Here is a 20,457-nt window from a genome sequence, read left to right on the forward strand (position 1 = left end):
GGTTTGTCTGTTTTGTTTGCTCACAGTTTACTGTATCAGTGGTACAAACTGCATGACGAAGGCTTCAACCGTACTGTTTTAAGGATCAGCTTGCATAGCTCTTTGAAAGTAGAAGAAAAGGGAAACTCTCTTCATCAAACACAGCTACAGTTGCCTCAACTGGGGAGCCCCCTAGAACTCAGGGTAGAGCAGGGAACAGATAAGAAACCTCAAGTGGAAGCATGGTTCCTCTCTCAAAGAGATATCAGAATGTGCATCTAAGTACTCCATGTAGTCACAACTATTCCAAGCCTCAGCTAAGCAAACAATGACTTTTCAAAACCAGATTATTCCAAATTGAACTACATATGCTATACAGTGTATAAAAAAAGGTAAAAATGGGTTAAATACTAAGTATACGCAAAGCCCAAAGGAAGGAAAATACAGCAATTACAAAACTGCTACAAGGCAATAGCATTAAATAAAGACTTCGTTAACAAACAAAAAAACAAACAAAAACACCTTGAAAAGCACATTATTCTGAGAAACCTAAACAGAAAGTTCTTAAAGGGTGACCATCCTTCTCCTACATGCACAACTGTCAGAAGGACAGAGCATGTTCTTCCTTCTCAAGCAAGGACACCAAAGATCAAATTTATCTTGAGAAAGACAGGAAATCACAATTACATGCACAAAAGACACAGCATGTCATAGAAGAACTATAGATATATCATAGAATGGATTAGGTTGAAGGGACTTTAAAGATCATCTTGTCCCAACCCCCCTGCCACGGGCAGGGACACCTCCCACTAGATCAGGTTGCTCAAAGCCCCATCCAACCTGGACTTGGACACTTCCAGGGATGGGACATCCACAGCTTCTGTGGGCAATCTATTCCAGTGCCTCACTACCCTCAGAGTAAAGACTTTCTTCCAAATATCCAATGATCTACCCTCTTTCAGGTTAAAACCATTACCTCTTGTCCCATCACTACCCTCCCCCCTGACAAAGAGTCCCTCCCCAGCTTTCTTGCAGGCCCCTTTAGGTAACCGGAAGACCACTGAGATCTCCCCAAAACCTTGCCTTCTCCACGCTGAACAACCCCAACCCTCTCAGACTGTCTTCATAAGAGAAGTGCCCCAGCCCTCTGACCATCCTTGTGGCCCTCTAGATTTTTTCCAACAGGTCATGTCCATGTCCTTCCTATGCTGTGGGTCCCACAGCTGAATGCAGGTTTCCGTGTGAGATCTCACAAGAGCAGAGTAGACGGGGAGAATCACCTCCCTCAACCTGCTGCCCACTCTTCTTTTGGAGCAGCCCAGGATATGGTTAACTTTCTGGGCTGCAAACGTACGTTGCTGGCTCATGTTCATTTTTTCATCAATCAAAAATCCAAAGTCTTTCTCCTCAGTGCTGCTCTTAACTAATTCACCTTCCACCTAACTATAGTAATACTTTGTACAAGAGTCTGGTAGAGGAATTAGTTCCTTAGTCCTTATCTATCACATATAAGTAGAGAAGACAAACTCATTTAACCTGTGACAGCTTGCTCCTAAAAGTAGGTATTCAGATTAGAATACCACATAGGAACTGCATTACTGACAAGAAAGTGGAATAATCAAACCCTTCAAAATCTTCCCTGCAGGTCAGGGCAATATAAAGATCCTCGAGTTGGCAGACTGAAACAACAACTAAAGGAACTCTCAGAAAATAACCTGGAGAAACCTGAGGTCTTCAGGCCAAACGCCCTTACCAATTATTGCATAGGAGAACACTTCTTATATCAACAGCAGATTGCCAATTACGTTCTGTTAGCAAAGTGACACTTATCTTATGGGCTTCTTTCTATTGTTTGAAAGAACATTTCTCACTAGGACCAGTCCACTGCAGCTCTGTGAGCTATTCAGCACCAAACCAGCGAAATGGAGAGATGCTGCATGAGTGATAAAGGAACAAAAAAGGCTGTGTACTTACTACAAAAAGCAAACATTTCCCAAAGTAATTCTTTTTAAAGTAAAAAATAATAAATACCTGGAGGAAATCAGCACAAAACATAGTATTAACGTAGCTTGTTAACATAAAACATGATGGTGACATTGATAACTACTATGAAAATGCATTGTTCCAATACCAGCAGAAAGCGGAAATGAGATGCATTTAACATTTCTCAGATTCTGAGATTTTGCTACAAAAGCTACATTTATATTTTGCAGATGTTGTCGGAAATTAAGGATTTTATTTATTTATTTATTTATCTGAATCTGTGGTTCCACTAGCACATGCATTGAGAGATATATATTAAAACCAAGTTTGCAAGTATCTCAGTTGGACATAGTGAGAGGTAAAGATAAAAAAGGAAAGGGAGTTCCTCTTCCAAAAGAGGAGTTTGGGAGTTCCAAAAACACTTGCTGGCATGAGGTTTTAGGGGGTAGACAAGTTTTTTGATACATCAGTGGATATATCACATATACTGAGTCCTCAAAGATGCCTGCTGCTTCTTGATTGTTGGGGAAATGGGAAAGATGAACAAGTATGGTACTGAGGGCACACGGAAGTCTTAGAAAAGCACTTATCCTCTAAAATGATTTCTTAATAGCCATCTGGAGATACACTGAATTCAGAACCTGTAAAGAGATAGCGACCAGGTTTGCCACACAGAAAATACTTAAATACTTCAATGAATCAGGCTTTTAACAGGAGAACTTCTTTATGTACAATTAGTCTAGTATCATCGTAAATATCCCTAGAGAGATGCACAGAGGCCACTGAACAGATCCCTACTCTGAAAAACAAAGACAATTTTCATGTGAAAGTCTGAGCTGCAGAAATAAGACTCTTGCTGTTCAGACACAAATCACTTTCCTTTCTGAGTGAAGGGAGCAAACAATGACAATGCCATTTGCCAAACTGACTGGACAAATCTCTGGTTTGAATTCAGTGTTTACTCTGCCTTGTCTGCAAAATTGGACTAAATGACTTTCCAACATGAACAATTCTATGATTACGCTATGACTAAACTTGGAATAAAAATATTTGGGTCTCATATCCGGTCTCAAGACTCCACTTCTTAAACAGTTAAAATGAATAGTTGCTATAGTATCTGTTTCCCTCATTATCAGCAGAATTCAATGTAAGACTCAGCAGCCTGCTGTGGCAAGTTTTGTTAAGCCTGGAAGGCTATATTTTCAGAAACAGGATAACAGAACTATGGGTCAAAAGGTCCAGAAACCATTTTTCAGTACTCATATTCGAAAGAAACATGACAACTTGCCCTTGGAATGAAAAAATAAATAAATAGTCATGTAGAAATTTTAAGGGAGACAATTTGGAGCAAAATAGCATTCCATAGCTCCCTAAGATATCTTAAACTACCTGGTACCAACTGTGTGCCAAAGTATTTAAGGGATAACTGAAGACTTGCCTTCACGTACATGTTTACTGGCTTGTGTAGGAGCTGGTATGACGTATAGCAGCTTGAATGCATGAAGCATGGTCAATGAAAGTTTCCACCTGCAGTCAACTAAATACTACCAACAGTCTTATTGTGGCCTAGAAACTTCTGGCAGTACAACACACTGTTCGACTTCCACACCAAAAACATCCAGAGGAAAGTTTTCCAGCACAGACTGAATTGCTCGTGATATATTTGAGATTTAAATCAAGAATTTGAAGTCTTCATGAAAAGTGTCTTCTCAATAGCATATTACCCTTAATTTGGCAGAGCCTGAGATTATACTAATGTTTTGGGAAAAGTAAAATGCTATGACCTCTCAAGAACTGTTTAAAGGATTACATAGCATAAGAGAGAAAGCAGTCATTTTACATCTCCAAAAACAAACAAACAAAAGAAAACACCACTTGGGGCAGACCTCTAAATGATAGCTGTGATGCTTGAGGGAAATGTGTAGCACCAAGGAGAGAACAGACATTTCAGATGCAGCTGATACTGGAGTAATTGTGAGCACCCTCCAGCTAATTGTCCCTGCATACTATCCTTTTCCTGTTATCAGTCATGTAAAAACTCAGAAAGCACTAAAAAATAGGATTCTGTGCTTGAATGAGGGTCCTCTGTTTTTTGAGATACGAGATCTAAAGGCGTATACAGTGGCATTTTCTAAATGGACAGTCTCTCTCCATTTGTGCAGTGGACTATCTGGCCAATAAAAATGCAAAAAGATGACATTATCTTTTAGACTTGAAAGCCAAGCAGTTAGATAGCACAAACAAGTAGAAGCAACAGGTAGGCCTGATAAATATACAAAAGGATCTGTAACGAAAAAATGTTTTTTTAAAACTAGTAACAACTTTAGCTATACAAGCCAAGAACCATAATCAGTAAAGGAAGTCCAACCATGGAGACAAAGTGCGAAGGGGAATAGGACAGGGAGAAAAGCTTCAGCACTAAAGATTCTGCAGGATAAAACACATCTGTTATTATATTTTCATGCAGTACCTAAGTACCCACAGTACAAATGTGTTCATAGACACAGTTACCTGAGGGAGAATTGCAATTTCCCCATAGTGGGCCTATCAGAAAAGTCTACATTATTTCGGAAAAAAAAAAAAAAAAAAATCTTACAGAAAATGAACCACTCACATTGATCCCAGAAACAGTTAGCATATGACTCTTTGGGAAAAACTGTTATGTTCTATTCCCTATTGGTATTGAACATGGTTATAGAGTGAGTAGGTCATCATAAATTGACATATCTTTAATACATAGCAGAAAACATAATGAATTAATTTAAAGGTCCTGTGGGAGGCAGTTCTAAGGACCAAAGGGGTTCAAGAACATTCTTGGACACTCTGCAAGACTGCAGTCTTGAAGGCGCAGGAGTGGGCTGTCCTTATTTGCCAAAAGGCAAGACAGTGGGGAAGAAGACCTATCTGGCTGAAAAGAGCTTCTTTTGTAACTCAGGAGAAAAAAAAAAATTTAAATTATGACCTTTGGAAGAAGTGACAAGAAACTCAGGAGGACTACAAAGATGTTTTGAGGTTCTGCAGGGAGGAAATTCAAAGGGCCAATGCCCAGATAGAGTTTACCTTGGCTACTAAACTGAAAGACAATAAAAAAAATGTTTTATAAAAATATAAATAACTAAAGGAGTTCGAAGGAGAATCTCCACCCTTTATTGGATGTGGGGGGAAACTGACACGAGATGAGGAAAGAGCTGAGGAACTTAATGCCTTTTTTGCCTCAGTCTTTATTAGTAAATCTACTTCTTGTCAGGGTACCCAGCTCACTGTGCTGGAAGTCAGAAACAGGGAGCTGAAAATGAAGCCCTTGTGAGCCTAAGGGAAATGGCTAGCAAACTACTACACCATTTGGATACCCACAAATCTATAGAGCCAGAGGGGATCCACCCAAGAGTGCTGAAGGAGCTGGCAGAAGTGTTTGCCAAGTCACTTTCAAAAATTTACCATCAGTCCCGGCTAACCAAGAAGGTCCCAGATGACTGGAGGTTGCTAAACGTGATGCCCATATACAGGAAGAGCAGGAAGGAGGATCCAGGTAATTATAGGCCTGTCAGTCTGACCTCGGTGCCAGACAAGATCATGGAGATCACCGTGACTGCATTCACACGGCACATACAGGACAAACAAATGGTCAGATCCAGTCTGAACAAGTTTACAAAAGGCAAGCCCTGCCTGACTAACCTGCTCTCCTTCTACGACAAGATGACACACTTCATGGATGGATGAAAGGCTGTGGATGTTGTTTACTTGGATTTCAGTAAGGCATTCAATACTGTTTCTCACAGCCTTCTCCTATAGAAATGGACTACTCATGGCTTGGAAAGATGAACTGTCTGGTTGGTAAAAAACTGTCTGGGCTCAAAGGGTCATTGTGAATGCAGTCAAATCCAGTTAGCATCCAGTCACAAGTGATGTTCCCCAGGACTCAGTACTGGGGCCAGTTCTCTTTAATATTTTATCAACAATCTTGGTGAGGGGATCAAGTGCACCTTCAGTAAGCTTGCCAAAGACACCAAGCTGGGTGGGAATGTCGATAGGCTTCAGGGCAAGAAGACTTTGCAGAAGGATCTGGATAGGCTGCACCGTGGGGCCAAGGCCCATTACATGACATTCAAAAAAGCTAAACACGCGGTGCCGCAACTGGGTCGTAACAACCCCATGCAGCAGTACAGGCTCAGGCAAGAGCATCTGGAAAGTTGCCCAGCAGAAAAGGACCTGGGGGTGCTGGCTGACAGCCAGCTGAACACGAGACAGCAGTGTGTCAAGGTGGCCAAGAAAGCCAATGGCATCCTGGCCTACATCACAAATTGTGTGGCCAGTGGGACTAGGGAAGGGTTTGTCCCCCTGTACATAGTGCTGCTGAGACTGCACCTCAAGTACTGTGTTCAGTTTTGGGCCCCTCACTACAAGAAGGACATCGACGTGCTGGAGGGTGTGTAGAGAAGACCTACAAAGTTGGTGAAGGGACTAGAGACGAAGAGTTATGAAGCGAGGGAGACTGTTTAGTCTTGAGGAGACTGAGGGGAGACCTCACTGCTCTCTCTATAACTACCTGACAGGAGGTTGAAGCGGGGAGGGTGTCAGTCTCTTTTCTCAGCTGAAAAGTGATGGGACGTGAGGCAACGGCCTCAACTTGTGCCAGGGGAGGTTTACATTTGATGTCAGGAAGAATTTCTTTATGGAGAGCGTGGTTAAGTACTGGAACAGGCTGCCCAGGGTGGTGGTAGAGTCACTATCCCTGGAGGTATTCAAGAGATGTGGGTGTGGCACTTGGGTAGGTTTAGTGGTGGTCTTGTAGTGTTATGTGATGGTTGAATCTTATGGGTCTTTTTCAATAAATGACTCTACGATTTCAGGATACAATTGTTCTTCACAAATTTTTCAATAATACATGGGAAAAAATAGAAAAATAACCATCTAGCCAAAATCAAGAAAACTGCCTATACTTTATCCTACCACCACTTCCCACGAGGACTTGGAAAGTGTTAGTCAACCCACCTCACACTGAGAGCTGTGAACAGATGGCATTTCTTTTAGACAGAAACCATTAGTTCAAACTGTTTCAGAAACTACTACAGAATTCCATTGTTTTTCCCAGTAGGATAATTTAATTAATGTTATTAAAATTCCAGCCAAATGAGCCTTATGGTATATTAACAAAAGCAGAATTTTTAGAAGTACCATGATTTCATTTTTATTGTACAAGAAGTTACAAAAGCCGAACGTACCACCCTTTTGTAATGTTACATAAAAATGTAGTTTTATTTCATTGATCATGAAAGTTGTGTGTACCTTATTTTCTAACTGTGCTTGGATTTATGTGTACACTTCTTACTGATTACTGTTTTTCTAAGCAAAAGATGAAGTAGCATCTAAAATAAAACTAGTTAAAGTTTGAACTAGTAGCTGCTGAAAAGTAAGAATAAAAAAAGTGATTGTATTTACATTTTGTTCTGATTATCTAACAACCAAAAGCACTGACATTTAAGACTTAAGAGTAAGTGAGCCCTGTTGAACATAACTGATGCAAAAAAATTAGACTAAATACACTAAATGACTGAAAATTTCCAACTGACAGATCTCAAAAGGCATGCTTCTATAAGAGACTGTTAGAGGGAAAGGAAATGGTTCTGTCCACTTCTGATATACACACATAAGTAAAAACAGAATAGTCACCCTTACTTATCTCCTGGAGGGGCCAACATAGAAACCCAAGTTTCCCTTATACATGGAACTTTACTTTCCCCAGGATAAACTGGGCAGAGGAAATATTCTGCAAACTACTTAGGTTCTTTAAGGTGTTTATTACTTTTATCATTTGTTTTCTGAAATACCGCCTTTCCAATTCCAAAAGTGGTACAGTAGATTTCTTACAGTTATATAAAGCCAGTACAGGAACACTGTAATTTCTGAATTTCCAATTTGAAAACTAATAGGAGTATGCTGTTGCCCTCCAATAATTATCCAGCTAAAAATACTGATAACTCTAGACTACTTAATCAGAACAGATGCTTGCTACTCTGTGTGTACACTCATCAGCTGGGACTCTGCATTTTAACTACTATATTAAACTACATATGCTAATCCCAGCTAACAAATACTACACTCCAAACTGGAAGCTCCTTCTTCACATTCAAAAAATCATCAGAATCAGAAAAGTGAAGAAATGAATCAGTATCTCTGATACTGTTCACCATATGAAGTGCAAGTGATTTTATTAAGAGTGTGAATGGTCACATCTCACTGAATTTTTTGCAAGGATGGCATCTTACTAATTTTTTTGGTGAATCGTAAATATTCTGTATATTTTTGCACTTTCAAGTTAATACTTTTTTTTTCCTTCCCCCTTTTTATTTCAATCTAAGTCAAGGATTATGAAGTGTGAAGTTCTGTCAATCATTTCAATAACTGACATGATTATTTCCAACCACACAGATGTATTTCAATGCTGGTGAAAACTTGTTTTTCTAAGCTGCATTTACAGAATGCTTCAGGTTACTTCAAGATTAGAATCTCTGTGCAAACAGAAGTTTTACCTTGGCATCTCCATCTGGTAAGAAGAGGTAAGCTCCACTCTTATCCCGGTTACTTGTAGTTCCATACCAAGCAAACTCCACCTTCATTTGATGATTTTTACCATCTTCTTTTGTATTTATTTTCTACAGATAGAGAGTCAGTTTGAAATAGTTGGCACAGTTAGGTTTCCACAAGTAAGAACAAAAGTTCTTAAAAAAAACAAAACTGTTTTGAACTATAATGTAATATACCTCCAGTAGTCCAGACATTCCAGAAAACCACAATTTCATATAAGAATTTTCTAAGATTATATTATCCACAGAATTCGGCATCTCTTTTATCTTGAAAATTCTGTCTGGCTTCTCCTGCACACTGTTCCTTCCACTCATGTATATATCATAGTCTGCTAAAGTTGTTTCTGAACTCGGAACTTCCAAAAGCTGGTAAACTCCAAGACCCAAAGGTGGTAGATGAGCCAAGAAAGAGATCTATTGGGAGCAAAGAAGATGCTGTTACTAAAAATACAAAAACTTTTTATATCAAATGTATGCTCAGTTTAACTCGTTCTGTTTCAACAGGCAAATGAATATGAAATTACAAATGGCATTCCAAATTTAATGGCTGAAGTATGTGCAGGATTAGCACACAAAAATGTCTGTATCACTGATCTGGTTAGCATGAAAATTACTGCTTATTAATGCAATAATTATTTTGAATCCTGGTAAAAAAGAATGTACCTTGTAATGTATATTTCTAAGCATATTTGCTATTAATTAAAGGTATGTGTGTAGCACATCAGTTGAGCTTGGACCCTACATGTCACCAAATATGCATTTAAAAATCCACAAATTTAAACAATAATGTTTTATTTTTAGTTTCTGTTCTTTTAGAAGTAGAAAGTCATCTGTACAGAAAAGTAATATTCAAGGTAGATCTCCAAAACAATTTCCTTAGAATTTGAATTACAGATATCTTATTTCTTCTTCTTTATCTTCTGCAATTCCCACATGTTACTTAACAATAATAATCTCTTCAGAGGACAACTGAACAACATTAATTGAATTGTCTTTGCAGGAATGTTATGCTGAAACAAATTCAATTTGGCTCCTAAGTCAAAAGAAATCAGGCTAAGAACGTAAGGCTGAAAACAGAGCTCTATGTAGTACTGTTACATTATTAAGAATTCCACATAATACAGTTTCTGATGTGTGACTGTTGAGGACAGTCTTCTGTAATGACGTGTGTCAAAAATTCTCAGAAACTAGTTAGAAACAAAGTAAGGTGGAATCAAAGCCATCTGTCAAACAGTGCAAAGTAACAGAGATTACTATCCAGTCTGTATGCACCCAGTATTTTCTGCTCATGCAACTGAAATGGACCCCTAACGTATTATAACGTATTACAGAAGTTTAACAACTTATCGGTTTAAAACCATTTTAATTTATGTTGTGTTTTTTTTTTTTCCTTAGGGAGACTGAATTAGTGCAATAATCTGCTGAAGGCAGAAAGAACAATATTTGAAGTGTGCTTTCATTACTGTATCATTTTATTCCCCTGTGAATCTACAGTATATGTCAATTAAAACTTCTTTAATGCTTTTTACTTAAACCAGCATACCTGATATGCTTCATGTGATACTGTTGTTGCTCCATCCCAAACAGCACTAATCTGGACAGTAACAGGTTTTCCAAAAGGAGATAATAATTTAACCCTCGGTGAATTCACATTGACTGAAACCACTGAAAATCGCTCCTGTTCTGTAGGATTATATATCAAAAGGTACCTGCAAAAATATATTTGCCAAATTACCTTCTGGTAAATAAGTTTCCTCACTTTTTAATATTATTGCACACAAATTTTACACACAAAGCTTTAAAACAATGTTGGAACAACAGGTACATACCACAACAAATAAATATGCAAAAACATAACCAGAAAACAATGGATAGTTAACATAAATTCCTGGCAGACTTTTCCTTAATGATATTATTTTTCAGATGATTCACACAATAGCATTTTTAAAAATTCTATGCAATCAAAATATGTTAATTTCAAGTTTTAACTACTAAATTGCTATTAATAATTGCAATTACAGATATTTAGGTTATTTTAGATGGATTTTTCTGGCTGAAATGTTAAATTTTTATCCACAGTTGCTTTCCCTTGAACATACCTTAGAAATGAAGTGACAAGCATAATCTGGAGTATGTACACGTATCTGATTTACATTCTTTAAAGAAACTTTCTCTCTGTTAAAAGGGAAACTTCATAATTATTTAAATTATAATTTACCAAAATTCCCTATGACACTTGTCTGCATATACACTGAATCTTTTTATTAGGTCTGCACAGAATAGATAATTTGTATGTAATCTTATGCCTGTTCTTCCATTTCAGCACACAGTTTAGATCATTAACCAAAATAATTCACCTTGAAATTGAAAAGAAACATTTCATTCACACACAATTTTTTTCTTACAAGGCCATATATAGTAAAATATAAAAAAATAAAATAGTACCAGAACATTTGTGCCTCACACATCTGTAGTACTGCCACTTTATTCCCCATCTTCTCATGTCAAGCTCAAAGAATGCACTATTTACAAGTGTTCCCTTAAGTTATCCTCTGTTCATTTTATCCTTAAGAAAAAAGTCCTTAACACTGAAAAATGTTCTTGCCAAGATCTCTAATTACTTCTTAGATACACAGCAGAAACAATATTCTGTCTTCAACCTCGTTGAACCTTCCCACTGTAAAATACAGTTTATTTCTTCATGAAATCTTATCTTTCATCAGGTTCCACCTCATCCCACCTTCAGCATTCTTCTAAGTAGAATCTCCCCATTCTCTGTGGCATTTTCTATGCAGATTCCTCAGGGTCTTGTCAGTGGTTTTCTTTCTTTTCCTTCTATATCTTAGCCTTCCTCAAATTCAACTATCACCTTTAACTGCTTCATTTAGAACTGTTTCCTTGTACCCAAACCACAAATCTCATTCTGTCACTCTCATCTAAAAACATCATCTGTAGCATGAGCCTCTTTCAAGAACCTGCCATTCTGACTGTAACTCTTCCAGATTCCTTACCCATACATTCAGACACTCTATGTTCCATTATTAGATAGCCTGGTACTTTGGTACAACTTTAAGGTCCAGCTAACAAGCTCTTTATATAGCTAAACCCTTTAAACTTCCTTCTTTTCCAACATTAGCTCTAAACTGACTGAGGGAGCCCTCCTCTACACAAGTATCAGAGGAGAGTGAGGTCTCCTGGCACCTTTGATCTACCTTTAGAAAAGCTGGGCAGGCAGTGGTCAAGGAAACACTGAGACTACACTTTGGGCATAGGGAAACAACAAGACTTCAGGGCTGAAAGGCAGCAGCAAACTGCACAGAGTTAATAAAGAAGTATAAATTTTAACTCCTCATTTTGAGAGAAATGACTTCTACACAGTATCAGTGCCAAAAAGAGAGATTACATTAATCCACCATTAAGGTACGGATGCAATACAGACACACAAGGAACATCCTTCCTTCTTCTCTATACTGCTGAAAATTCTCATCCACTCTCCTTCCACACTGTACATATATTTTTATTTACTTATGTAAATATGTTACTTTAATTTTAAGTCGTAACTTTGTGTACTATGTTACTTGAATTTTAACAAATTCAGTTTTGCTCTACTGATACTCAGAATCCTTATGAACACTAACCAGGCAACCATTTCCCATTATCTTGTCACTGGCTCCCTCCTTTCACATTCATCAAATTTTGGCTGTTTTCAATCTCACTGCCCATCAACACTAACCTATTATCTCAAAATCAGTAGAAAAGGTGAATTCCAACTTTTCATTAGCTGAATAAACTAAAACCAGAGGCTATATTAGATTTTTCTATTAAGACCCTTCAGATAACCTGATATACATAGAAAGTTTCCTATAAAAAAATATTTTCCTTCTTTTAACTCCTTATTTGAAGCTTCCTGTACAAGGATTGTTAAATTATGAGTGCTGTGCATAGCAATGATTTTTCTTGCATATCTATGCATCTAGCCATGGTAAGCTCTCTACTAACACAACCAAACGCACACTGGAACACTTTTTTGGCCCTGTTTCATGTTGAGGACTTCTAGATTACCAGACAAGACATTAGTTAACATTATGCTAGGTTAGCTTTACAAGCTGTCTTTAACAACTTCTGCAAGATTCTGTGAGCCTTCCCTAGTCTTACGTAGGTCATTATTACACTTTGCTTCATTGATTTTTTTTTCTTTTTAAATATGAGTTTAAGTGTTAACATAACTGTTTTTGTAACTGTTGTGGAACTAAAACCAAACTAAAAGACTGTTCTAGAAGCTCTAAGAAGTAGAAAGACAAAACAAAACAAACAAAACAAAAAAAGCAAACAAACAAACAAAAAAACCCACCAGATTCATGAAATGTTTTTTTTTTAAGGATTCCTCATATACTATGAAAGAAGAGTGCAAGGATTGTCAGGAGCAATATAGATAAGAGATGATACAGCACAAAAGCTCTGAGTAAATCATCATTCTCATCTATCAGAACATTAGAGAAATGTTTTATTTATACTTGCTATATCTGAAACTCTGAGCTCTTATGCTTCTAAGTAAAATGCTAGCTTATACTTAACAATTCATTTTCAGTGATGCTGTACATCCTCAATAAACTTACATTATCTGCTACACAAAATTTTCATGTGAAAATACTGCAAGGGATTTCTTCACCTTGTCAATGATATAAATATGTTTCACAACTTTAATTAGAGTCATGTCAGAGCTTCCCGTAACAAAAGCCCCAGATTTTAACAACTGGCATAGTATACTTGTATTTCATTTGACTATGTATTTTTTTAGATATTTGGATAAAAAACGTTTTGTTTCAAGTTATTTATGTCTTATACCTTCTTGAATCAAGGTGTTTTAAGTTCATTATGTACATGTCAAGTGACACAGCAGTCAAAGGTAGTAATGGCAAGGCAGATTTTATGCAGTAGAGATATAAGTAATTTTGTCCAGACACCAGTATTTTGTTTTCAGCAGGACCAAACTAAAATACTTATACTGAGATATAAATATTGTGCATTTGCAAAAGCACTGATTAACGTGATTAAATTGTGTTATTTCTGAAGTACCATTCAAGGTTCACTCTTACATAACATTCCACTGTAGCTATTTTCAATTCTGTATGAAACAATTAAGTCACACATTTCAGTTAAGCTGTAACATTACAGAGAATGTCATCTGCAAATGTAGGGTACAACTGCTTAATGTATTGTGGTTACATTACATAGAGAAGCAATGTGATGATATTTAAAGGTTTTCTATTCCAGAATTGAAGCATGAATATGAGAAGTACCAAAGCAGGAAACAATTATCCAGGCCACTGGTCTTCAGAAACACCACCAAGAAAACTACCAAAATTCACATCTTTTGTCAAAAGAAAGGATAGAGGTTGGAAATGACTCTACTGGTAAATTCAGAGGAAAAAATTAACCCAGACACTTTAGAAACACCAGCATGTCTAATTCCTGACCACCATTTCTTTAATTTATTCCAGAAATCAAAGAATTCTGAAACTATTAACTGTATTGAAACAAAATTAAATCATATAACTTTTTCCTAATAAAACCATGGCCAATTGTTTCACACAGAGACCATGTTTCCATCTGTACATCAGAGGCAGAAGTAAACTGCTCTCAGTTTACTCATTTTCAAAAATGAGAAACAGATGCAGATCTGAGCTCTTATTCCTTAATAGGATGCATCTTTTATGTACAAATATTTGCAATTTCACAAAAGCAAATCCTGCCACCTGCCTTTCAGACAATTTTGTAAAGACACACCTTGAATTTTTTGATCCTATACTTCTTGGATCTCTGAAACCCAGAGTATATTTTATTCATATATGCATGATAATTTTCCCTAGATAGTGTAACATATAGCATTAATAAACTCTTCTACTAAACATGTACATTGTCAAAGAATATTTTGATTAGTATCTGTAGTTAAAATTAAACTGGCTGTGAAATACTTTCAGCCACAGCTGAAAAAAGCCACCCCACATTTGTTTTCAGATACTTTAATAAGTTATCAGGAATACAAGTAAAACAGTTTAGCTATATTCATAGGTAAAATATGAAAAAAGCTGTTGTAGATCTCTAACAACTTTAATCTTGGTCTTCTAGAAGAACACTAGAGGAAGTTTTGTTTTTTTAAACCAAAAAGTTACTGTATTTCATGACCATTTTTCTTCCGTTTCACTGATGTGGATAAGCATATGGGCATACATATATGTCAATACATGCACACATTCACTGGTAATTCCTGCAACAACAGTTACTATTTTCTTTTAAAGTTCATTTAATGGTGTCTTCTTAAATGATGCCTCCAACTGATGTGAGAAACAAAACTAATTACTAGTAAACATTGGAAAGCTAGTGACAAAGGATTATTTGAACCACCACTTCTTCAAGACACTAGGATATACAACAGCTTAGGACATCAAACTTTGAGAACCAATTACTCGAGTTCATACTCTGATCAATTTTACTATCCCTATGACAAATTTTCACAGACAGATTACTGCATTTCCCATAACTCATTTCACTGAGCACATATGCTCAATTTCAGTGCAAAATTGCAGGAACAGCACCTCTGAAGCTGGTTAGTGTCCTTCCCTTTTCCATAATAGAGACAAAGCTAAAAAAACAATAGCTAGATGGTGAAAACATCCAAAATGTTAGAATTAAATCCAAAATCAAGAATAAATACAAGCCAAGAAGGCAAATAGTATGCTATATAAATAGTCTTGCACTGAAGAAAGAAAAAAAAATATAAGCATGTAAATTCTCCTGGAAGTCAAAGGAAGGTATGTTGGGGTGGGGGGCAACTGAAAGGGAAAGAAAATTGTGAACCCACTTTAAAATGCTTCAAGCCCCAAAACCAAATTGAATCATGCCTACATATGCTAAAACTCAGAAAAATCACCAGAAGAACTGGTGTGTTAGAAACCAGAATTCAACTAGAAAGATAATCAGAATTCCAAACAACTCGAATTCTCTAAACATAAACATTTCACTAGAATGATACAACAGTAAAAACTGTCCAGACATCAAATGAGTGTCCAAACTTGAATCAAAACTGATCCATAGTTGAAAGTATGCGAGAAAAGATTACTCTGAAAGATATAAGATGACTCAATAGATAGCTACATTGTCTAGTTAGTAAACACTTAGGCATAAGGAAGAAATGAATTAGGGATTAGTATCTAAACTGTGCAAGGCGCCATCTGCCATGGTAGATGCCAAAAACACAACTGTGTGACTTCTGCTGTATGTTGGGGGGAAGGGGAAGAGGGAGGGGAGGAGGGAGGGCTAGAATCCTAAAAAAAACCAAAACTAATATTTGAATTGACATTACATAGTCTGTTTCTTTGGGGGTGGTGGTGAAGGGAACAAACAGAACCAAGACTAACCACTTAGAACAGGTATCTCCATTTGTACATTGCAAAATGTATGATTTTGCCATAAGAAAAAAAAACTTACATCATTTTTTCACAGACGCCCATGAAAATACGTAATAGACACATATTTTCCTCAGATTGTTAATACAGAATGAAACTAAAAACAACTAGACCACAAAAAGGATTCTTGTGTTTTTTAAGAAGCTCCCTCCTTTCTAAAGACTATGGGGAAAAAAAACTACTTTGGAAAAGAAAAATAAGCATAAAAACTCCTTCTCATTCAGTAGAACTTTTCTTCTTAAATTTTACAAAAACAATAGACAAATAAAAAATCATATCAAGTTACTTAGTTCTATTAGAAGTTCTTACGGTCTATTACAAGACAGTCAAGCCCTCCTTAGTCAAAAGTATCTTTTAAGGGATTTTTCAGTTCTAGGTTACCTCACCCCATTTTTTCCCCATATCTAGCCTAGTTTGCGTGCATTTCTGCTATAAATTACTAAAGATGGAAAGAGTATATAAAACTATTATTCTGAAAATAAATGACATATACCTAAATTTTAGCGTCCTATAATTCAACTTCAGGTTTTTGTTTTGTTTTTAAAGGGATTTAGGGTATTATCTGGTTATCTTGCCATACTACTCTTTTGGTTCTTCAGAAGTTGGACACACTTGCCTCCACTGAAGATTAGTATTTTTTCTACAACTCTAACAGTTACTAATATGAGCTTAAAAAACATTTGAAGTTGCACAGCATTTCAAGATACCTTTCTGTTATAATAAAAAAAAATATTTAATGTGAAATTTAGGTAACAATGTTTTAAAGAAAGTCTCTCAAAATCTGACATATGAAAATCATGTGTCCAGTCCAGTACCTGAAGTTATTCAAATCTAATTCATACTTGTTTCAAGGAAAATTTGACTCTGCAGGTATTATTTAAAAACACTCCTCATTTCCACATCTGCCATAAGAATATGTACTAATGAAATGCAAAAAGCTCTCCAGATTTCATTCAAAATATACTTTTTCTACTACACATTACTCATAACAATGAACTATAAGCCTCTATCTTAAATAATCAAGAATACCATTCGATTGACAGTTTTAATAGTGGCAAACTATCAAAAAAATAAGAAGAAAAAACCATGAAATCAAATTGTCAGTTAATTTTGAGTTTGGAAGTTCTGAAGTTCTTATGGAGTTATTGAATGCATTTTTGCAGAGATTGTCATGGATATCTGTCCAGTAATATTTTGTTACATATTCAAAGATCATTTTCTTCCAAATTTATGTTCAGAGAGGAAGCAAAAAACAGTAATACCCATACATGGAATAATTCAGCATCAGAAAAATGTTATTTTCTTTTTTTTTTTTTAAGAAAAAAAATAATATTTCCATGTCAAACAATACCATCAAACCATACAGAAATCTGAAGATAGGAATTTAGAATATTTCCTCTATAAATACAACTGGATTTATTTCCTTTATAAGTACAACACACACATATAGTATATATGTTACACTGATATGTGGGGAGGGACAGAGTGAAGATCCAGTATTTTCCAATATTAGGAAATATCCTAACCTTGACATTCCTAGTGAGCAACTGATGTTGCTAATAATGTAAGTAGTTACTACTCAGCACTTTTCACCTGATCAGAAACCTACCTATCCATAGTAAATATATATATATATATACATAAATGTACTACTCTGCAATCATTTATTATGTGAAATAGTTAAAATATCCAGCACTCAGTCAGCTCGTCAGCTCTTTCATGAAGAGGTAGAGAAACACTCTTCGTTTTATAATCGATATTATTTACCAAGTGTCAAAATAAAGTTTGTCAGAGGAAAAAAATATTTATCCTAATCAGGAAACGTTGCCTGCACGACAAACTGAGAATTAGGTATTGTGCTGATGCACTGGGAAAAGCACTTCTAAGTAGAGCTGTTCTCTCTTTAGATTGAGTTCTCTCACAAACATCAGGTAACGTTTCAGATCATTGGATGTTCTTGTATGCCTTAGAACACTCCACTTTTCTGGTTATTCCAGTTGGCCTAATAAAAGACAACTTGTACAAAGCAGCCTATAACCTTACTTACCTGGTTTGCTTGTTTATAGGTTGGTTTGCTGCACCTCTGAAGAGTAACTTCAAGACAGAAAAGGCAAATCTAGCTATTAATAATAATAATAATGAAAGGTCGAGAAGCTTGCTTTTCATTGACCCCTTAGCCAGAATTAGAATTTAGTAGGACCACCTTTGACAAATGCTACAACTACTGCAGCTTCCAGAACTGTCTATACTGTTCTGCATCTCAAGCATCCATTTTGGTAACAAACAATTACACTTTTATTACTTAAAATTAAACATTTCTTCCAATTATTTCTTCCTTTCTTCCACTGCAGATAATAACACAATTGTTTTTCTTTGTAAGAAAGCTCTACGTAAAGTCTCATGTTTCCCATGATTAGTTTTTCATTTTTTTTTTTTTGAACAGATTATACTCATACAACACTTCTGTTTGCTTTCTTCAGCTTATTACTCCTGCTTTCCTGCTAAGACTTCCCATACCTTCATATCATTACATTTTCCAAAACTAGATACCATAATTTTGCTGAAGCCTTCACCATTCTAAGTACAACATACTATTTTAGTTATATTTTACACAGAACATTTCCATTTAAATAATCCAAAGGCAAAATGGCCTCTGACACCATATAAATAAGGCTCTCTGAATCTGTGATATTCTGCAATACCCAGTCTTTTCCTGCTTCCCTAATGTCTAGTTGGTTAGTCCCCACATTATTTTCCATCTGATGTGTAATACTTCTATTGACCTGCTGAATTTCATTCTTTGACTATGAAGCACTAGCTCTAGTTTATTAAGATAGTGTTAAATTTTAATCCTATATAGATTGTTTATTCCCAGTACGATGACAAATTTTATATTTATTTAAATTCTATTCTATTAACATATGACTGATACAAATAGAAAGTATTTTGAAATTTCATGATCTGATCAAAAGAATTTATTGCTTACTTCTTTTTGGCCTCACTTTGCACAAAAAACTCCACCATCCTCAGATGGATGACTAAGAATACAACTTGAATCATATGTAATATCCAACATTTATAAATGAGAATCAGAATTATACTTAGTCAACCAGCAAGCCTGCTAGTCAAGTGAATGAAGGTAAAAATGCAAAAATGTGCTCACAAAAAACTGACCTGAAACTAAATAAATGTGTGGAATTAAAATATGATGCCAAGTTAAAGTCTGACTTTCTGCTTCACAGTTTTAACAAAAATGGAAGGGATCAAGCCTCCTTTATTATTCCTCTTTTGGTTAGCAGTTTGTTTTATGTTTGTTTTCCTTGTCTGTTTTGATCAGCACATTATGAAAATAAACATTCAGAAAAAAGCTATAGCGCATTAAGCTCAGAAACTACAGAGAAACTGTTTTAAACTGCATCAGCACATTCTAATTATATTACAATATTTAGTTTCAATAATTGCTACAGCTTTAATATACCCCTCCTTTGAGATAGAGTGGACGCTGAAACCATTAGCTTGCTGACTATACAATCCTAGACTTTAAATGAAATGTTAAAGTGTTTTGTGAGGAAAACCTTAGGATTGAAGGGCTGCAGACTAAGATACACTTTCAGAGGTAAACATGAAATTTAGGTCAGCACAAGTATGAGTGGTTTCATAAAAATTCAAGTTGACCAAGCAGTCTTACTCTGTATTGTCGGAGAAGAAAAAGACAAGTTCTCCATTAAAGAAGATTGTGATAGCTTCTCAAGGTGCTTTTCATTAACTGTATAAAGTCTAAGGATATACTTCAGCTTACGTAACTGGGTAAGCTAAATAACACCAATATAGTCCTCTACACCAAGTCCAGCTAAACTTCTTGTAAATTTAAGAATCTGAATTTGAGACTATCCTTATTGTCACAGATGTAACAAAAATTAATTTACATCTCAGCTACAACTCTTATAATCCAATTAAACTATTTATTATACAATAGAATGTCTTGAATATATATAATCAAATATTATCAAATATGAACAGATTGAACAGGACAAGGTGGAATGACAGGACAAGGAGGAATGGTTATAAACTAAAAGAGGGGAGATTTAGACAAAATGTTAGGAGGAAATTCTTCACTCTGCAGGTGGTGAGGCACTGGAACAGGTTGCCCAGAGAGGCTCTGGATGCCCCATCCTTGTAGGTGTTCAAGACCAGGTTAGACGAGGTCCTGAGCAACCTCATCTAGTGGGTGGCATCCTTGCCTATGGCAGGGGGGTTGGAGTTTGATGATCTTTAAGGTCCCTTCCAACCCGAGCCATTCTATGTTTCTATGATTAAGATTTTTACCTCTTCTTAAAATGAGACTTCTTTTCCAGTTTACAAAAAAAAAAAATCCTGCAGAAGAATTAGCAGGAATCTAATCTCAATTTGGAATTATAGGTATAAAACAGAATGTGTTGTTTTCA

General features: G+C 36.0%; 1 protein-coding gene across 1 annotated transcript in view; it reads right to left on the minus strand.

Moving 5' to 3' along the window:
- Positions 1 to 20,457, minus strand: part of MAN2A1 (mannosidase alpha class 2A member 1) — a 138,726-nt gene that overhangs the window by 40,603 nt on the left and 77,666 nt on the right. Inside the window, exons 14-16 of the mRNA XM_080572773.1 lie at positions 10,090 to 10,255; positions 8,724 to 8,960; positions 8,493 to 8,615 (exon numbers count right to left, since the gene is read on the minus strand). Of these exons, the coding sequence (XP_080428899.1) occupies positions 8,493 to 8,615; positions 8,724 to 8,960; positions 10,090 to 10,255 (526 nt within the window). The remainder of the gene's footprint in view (positions 1 to 8,492; positions 8,616 to 8,723; positions 8,961 to 10,089; positions 10,256 to 20,457) is intronic.

The sequence above is a fragment of the Anser brachyrhynchus genome (assembly GCF_964034855.1).
Source record: "Anser brachyrhynchus genome assembly, chromosome: Z".
Classification (NCBI taxonomy): Eukaryota; Metazoa; Chordata; class Aves; order Anseriformes; family Anatidae; genus Anser; species Anser brachyrhynchus.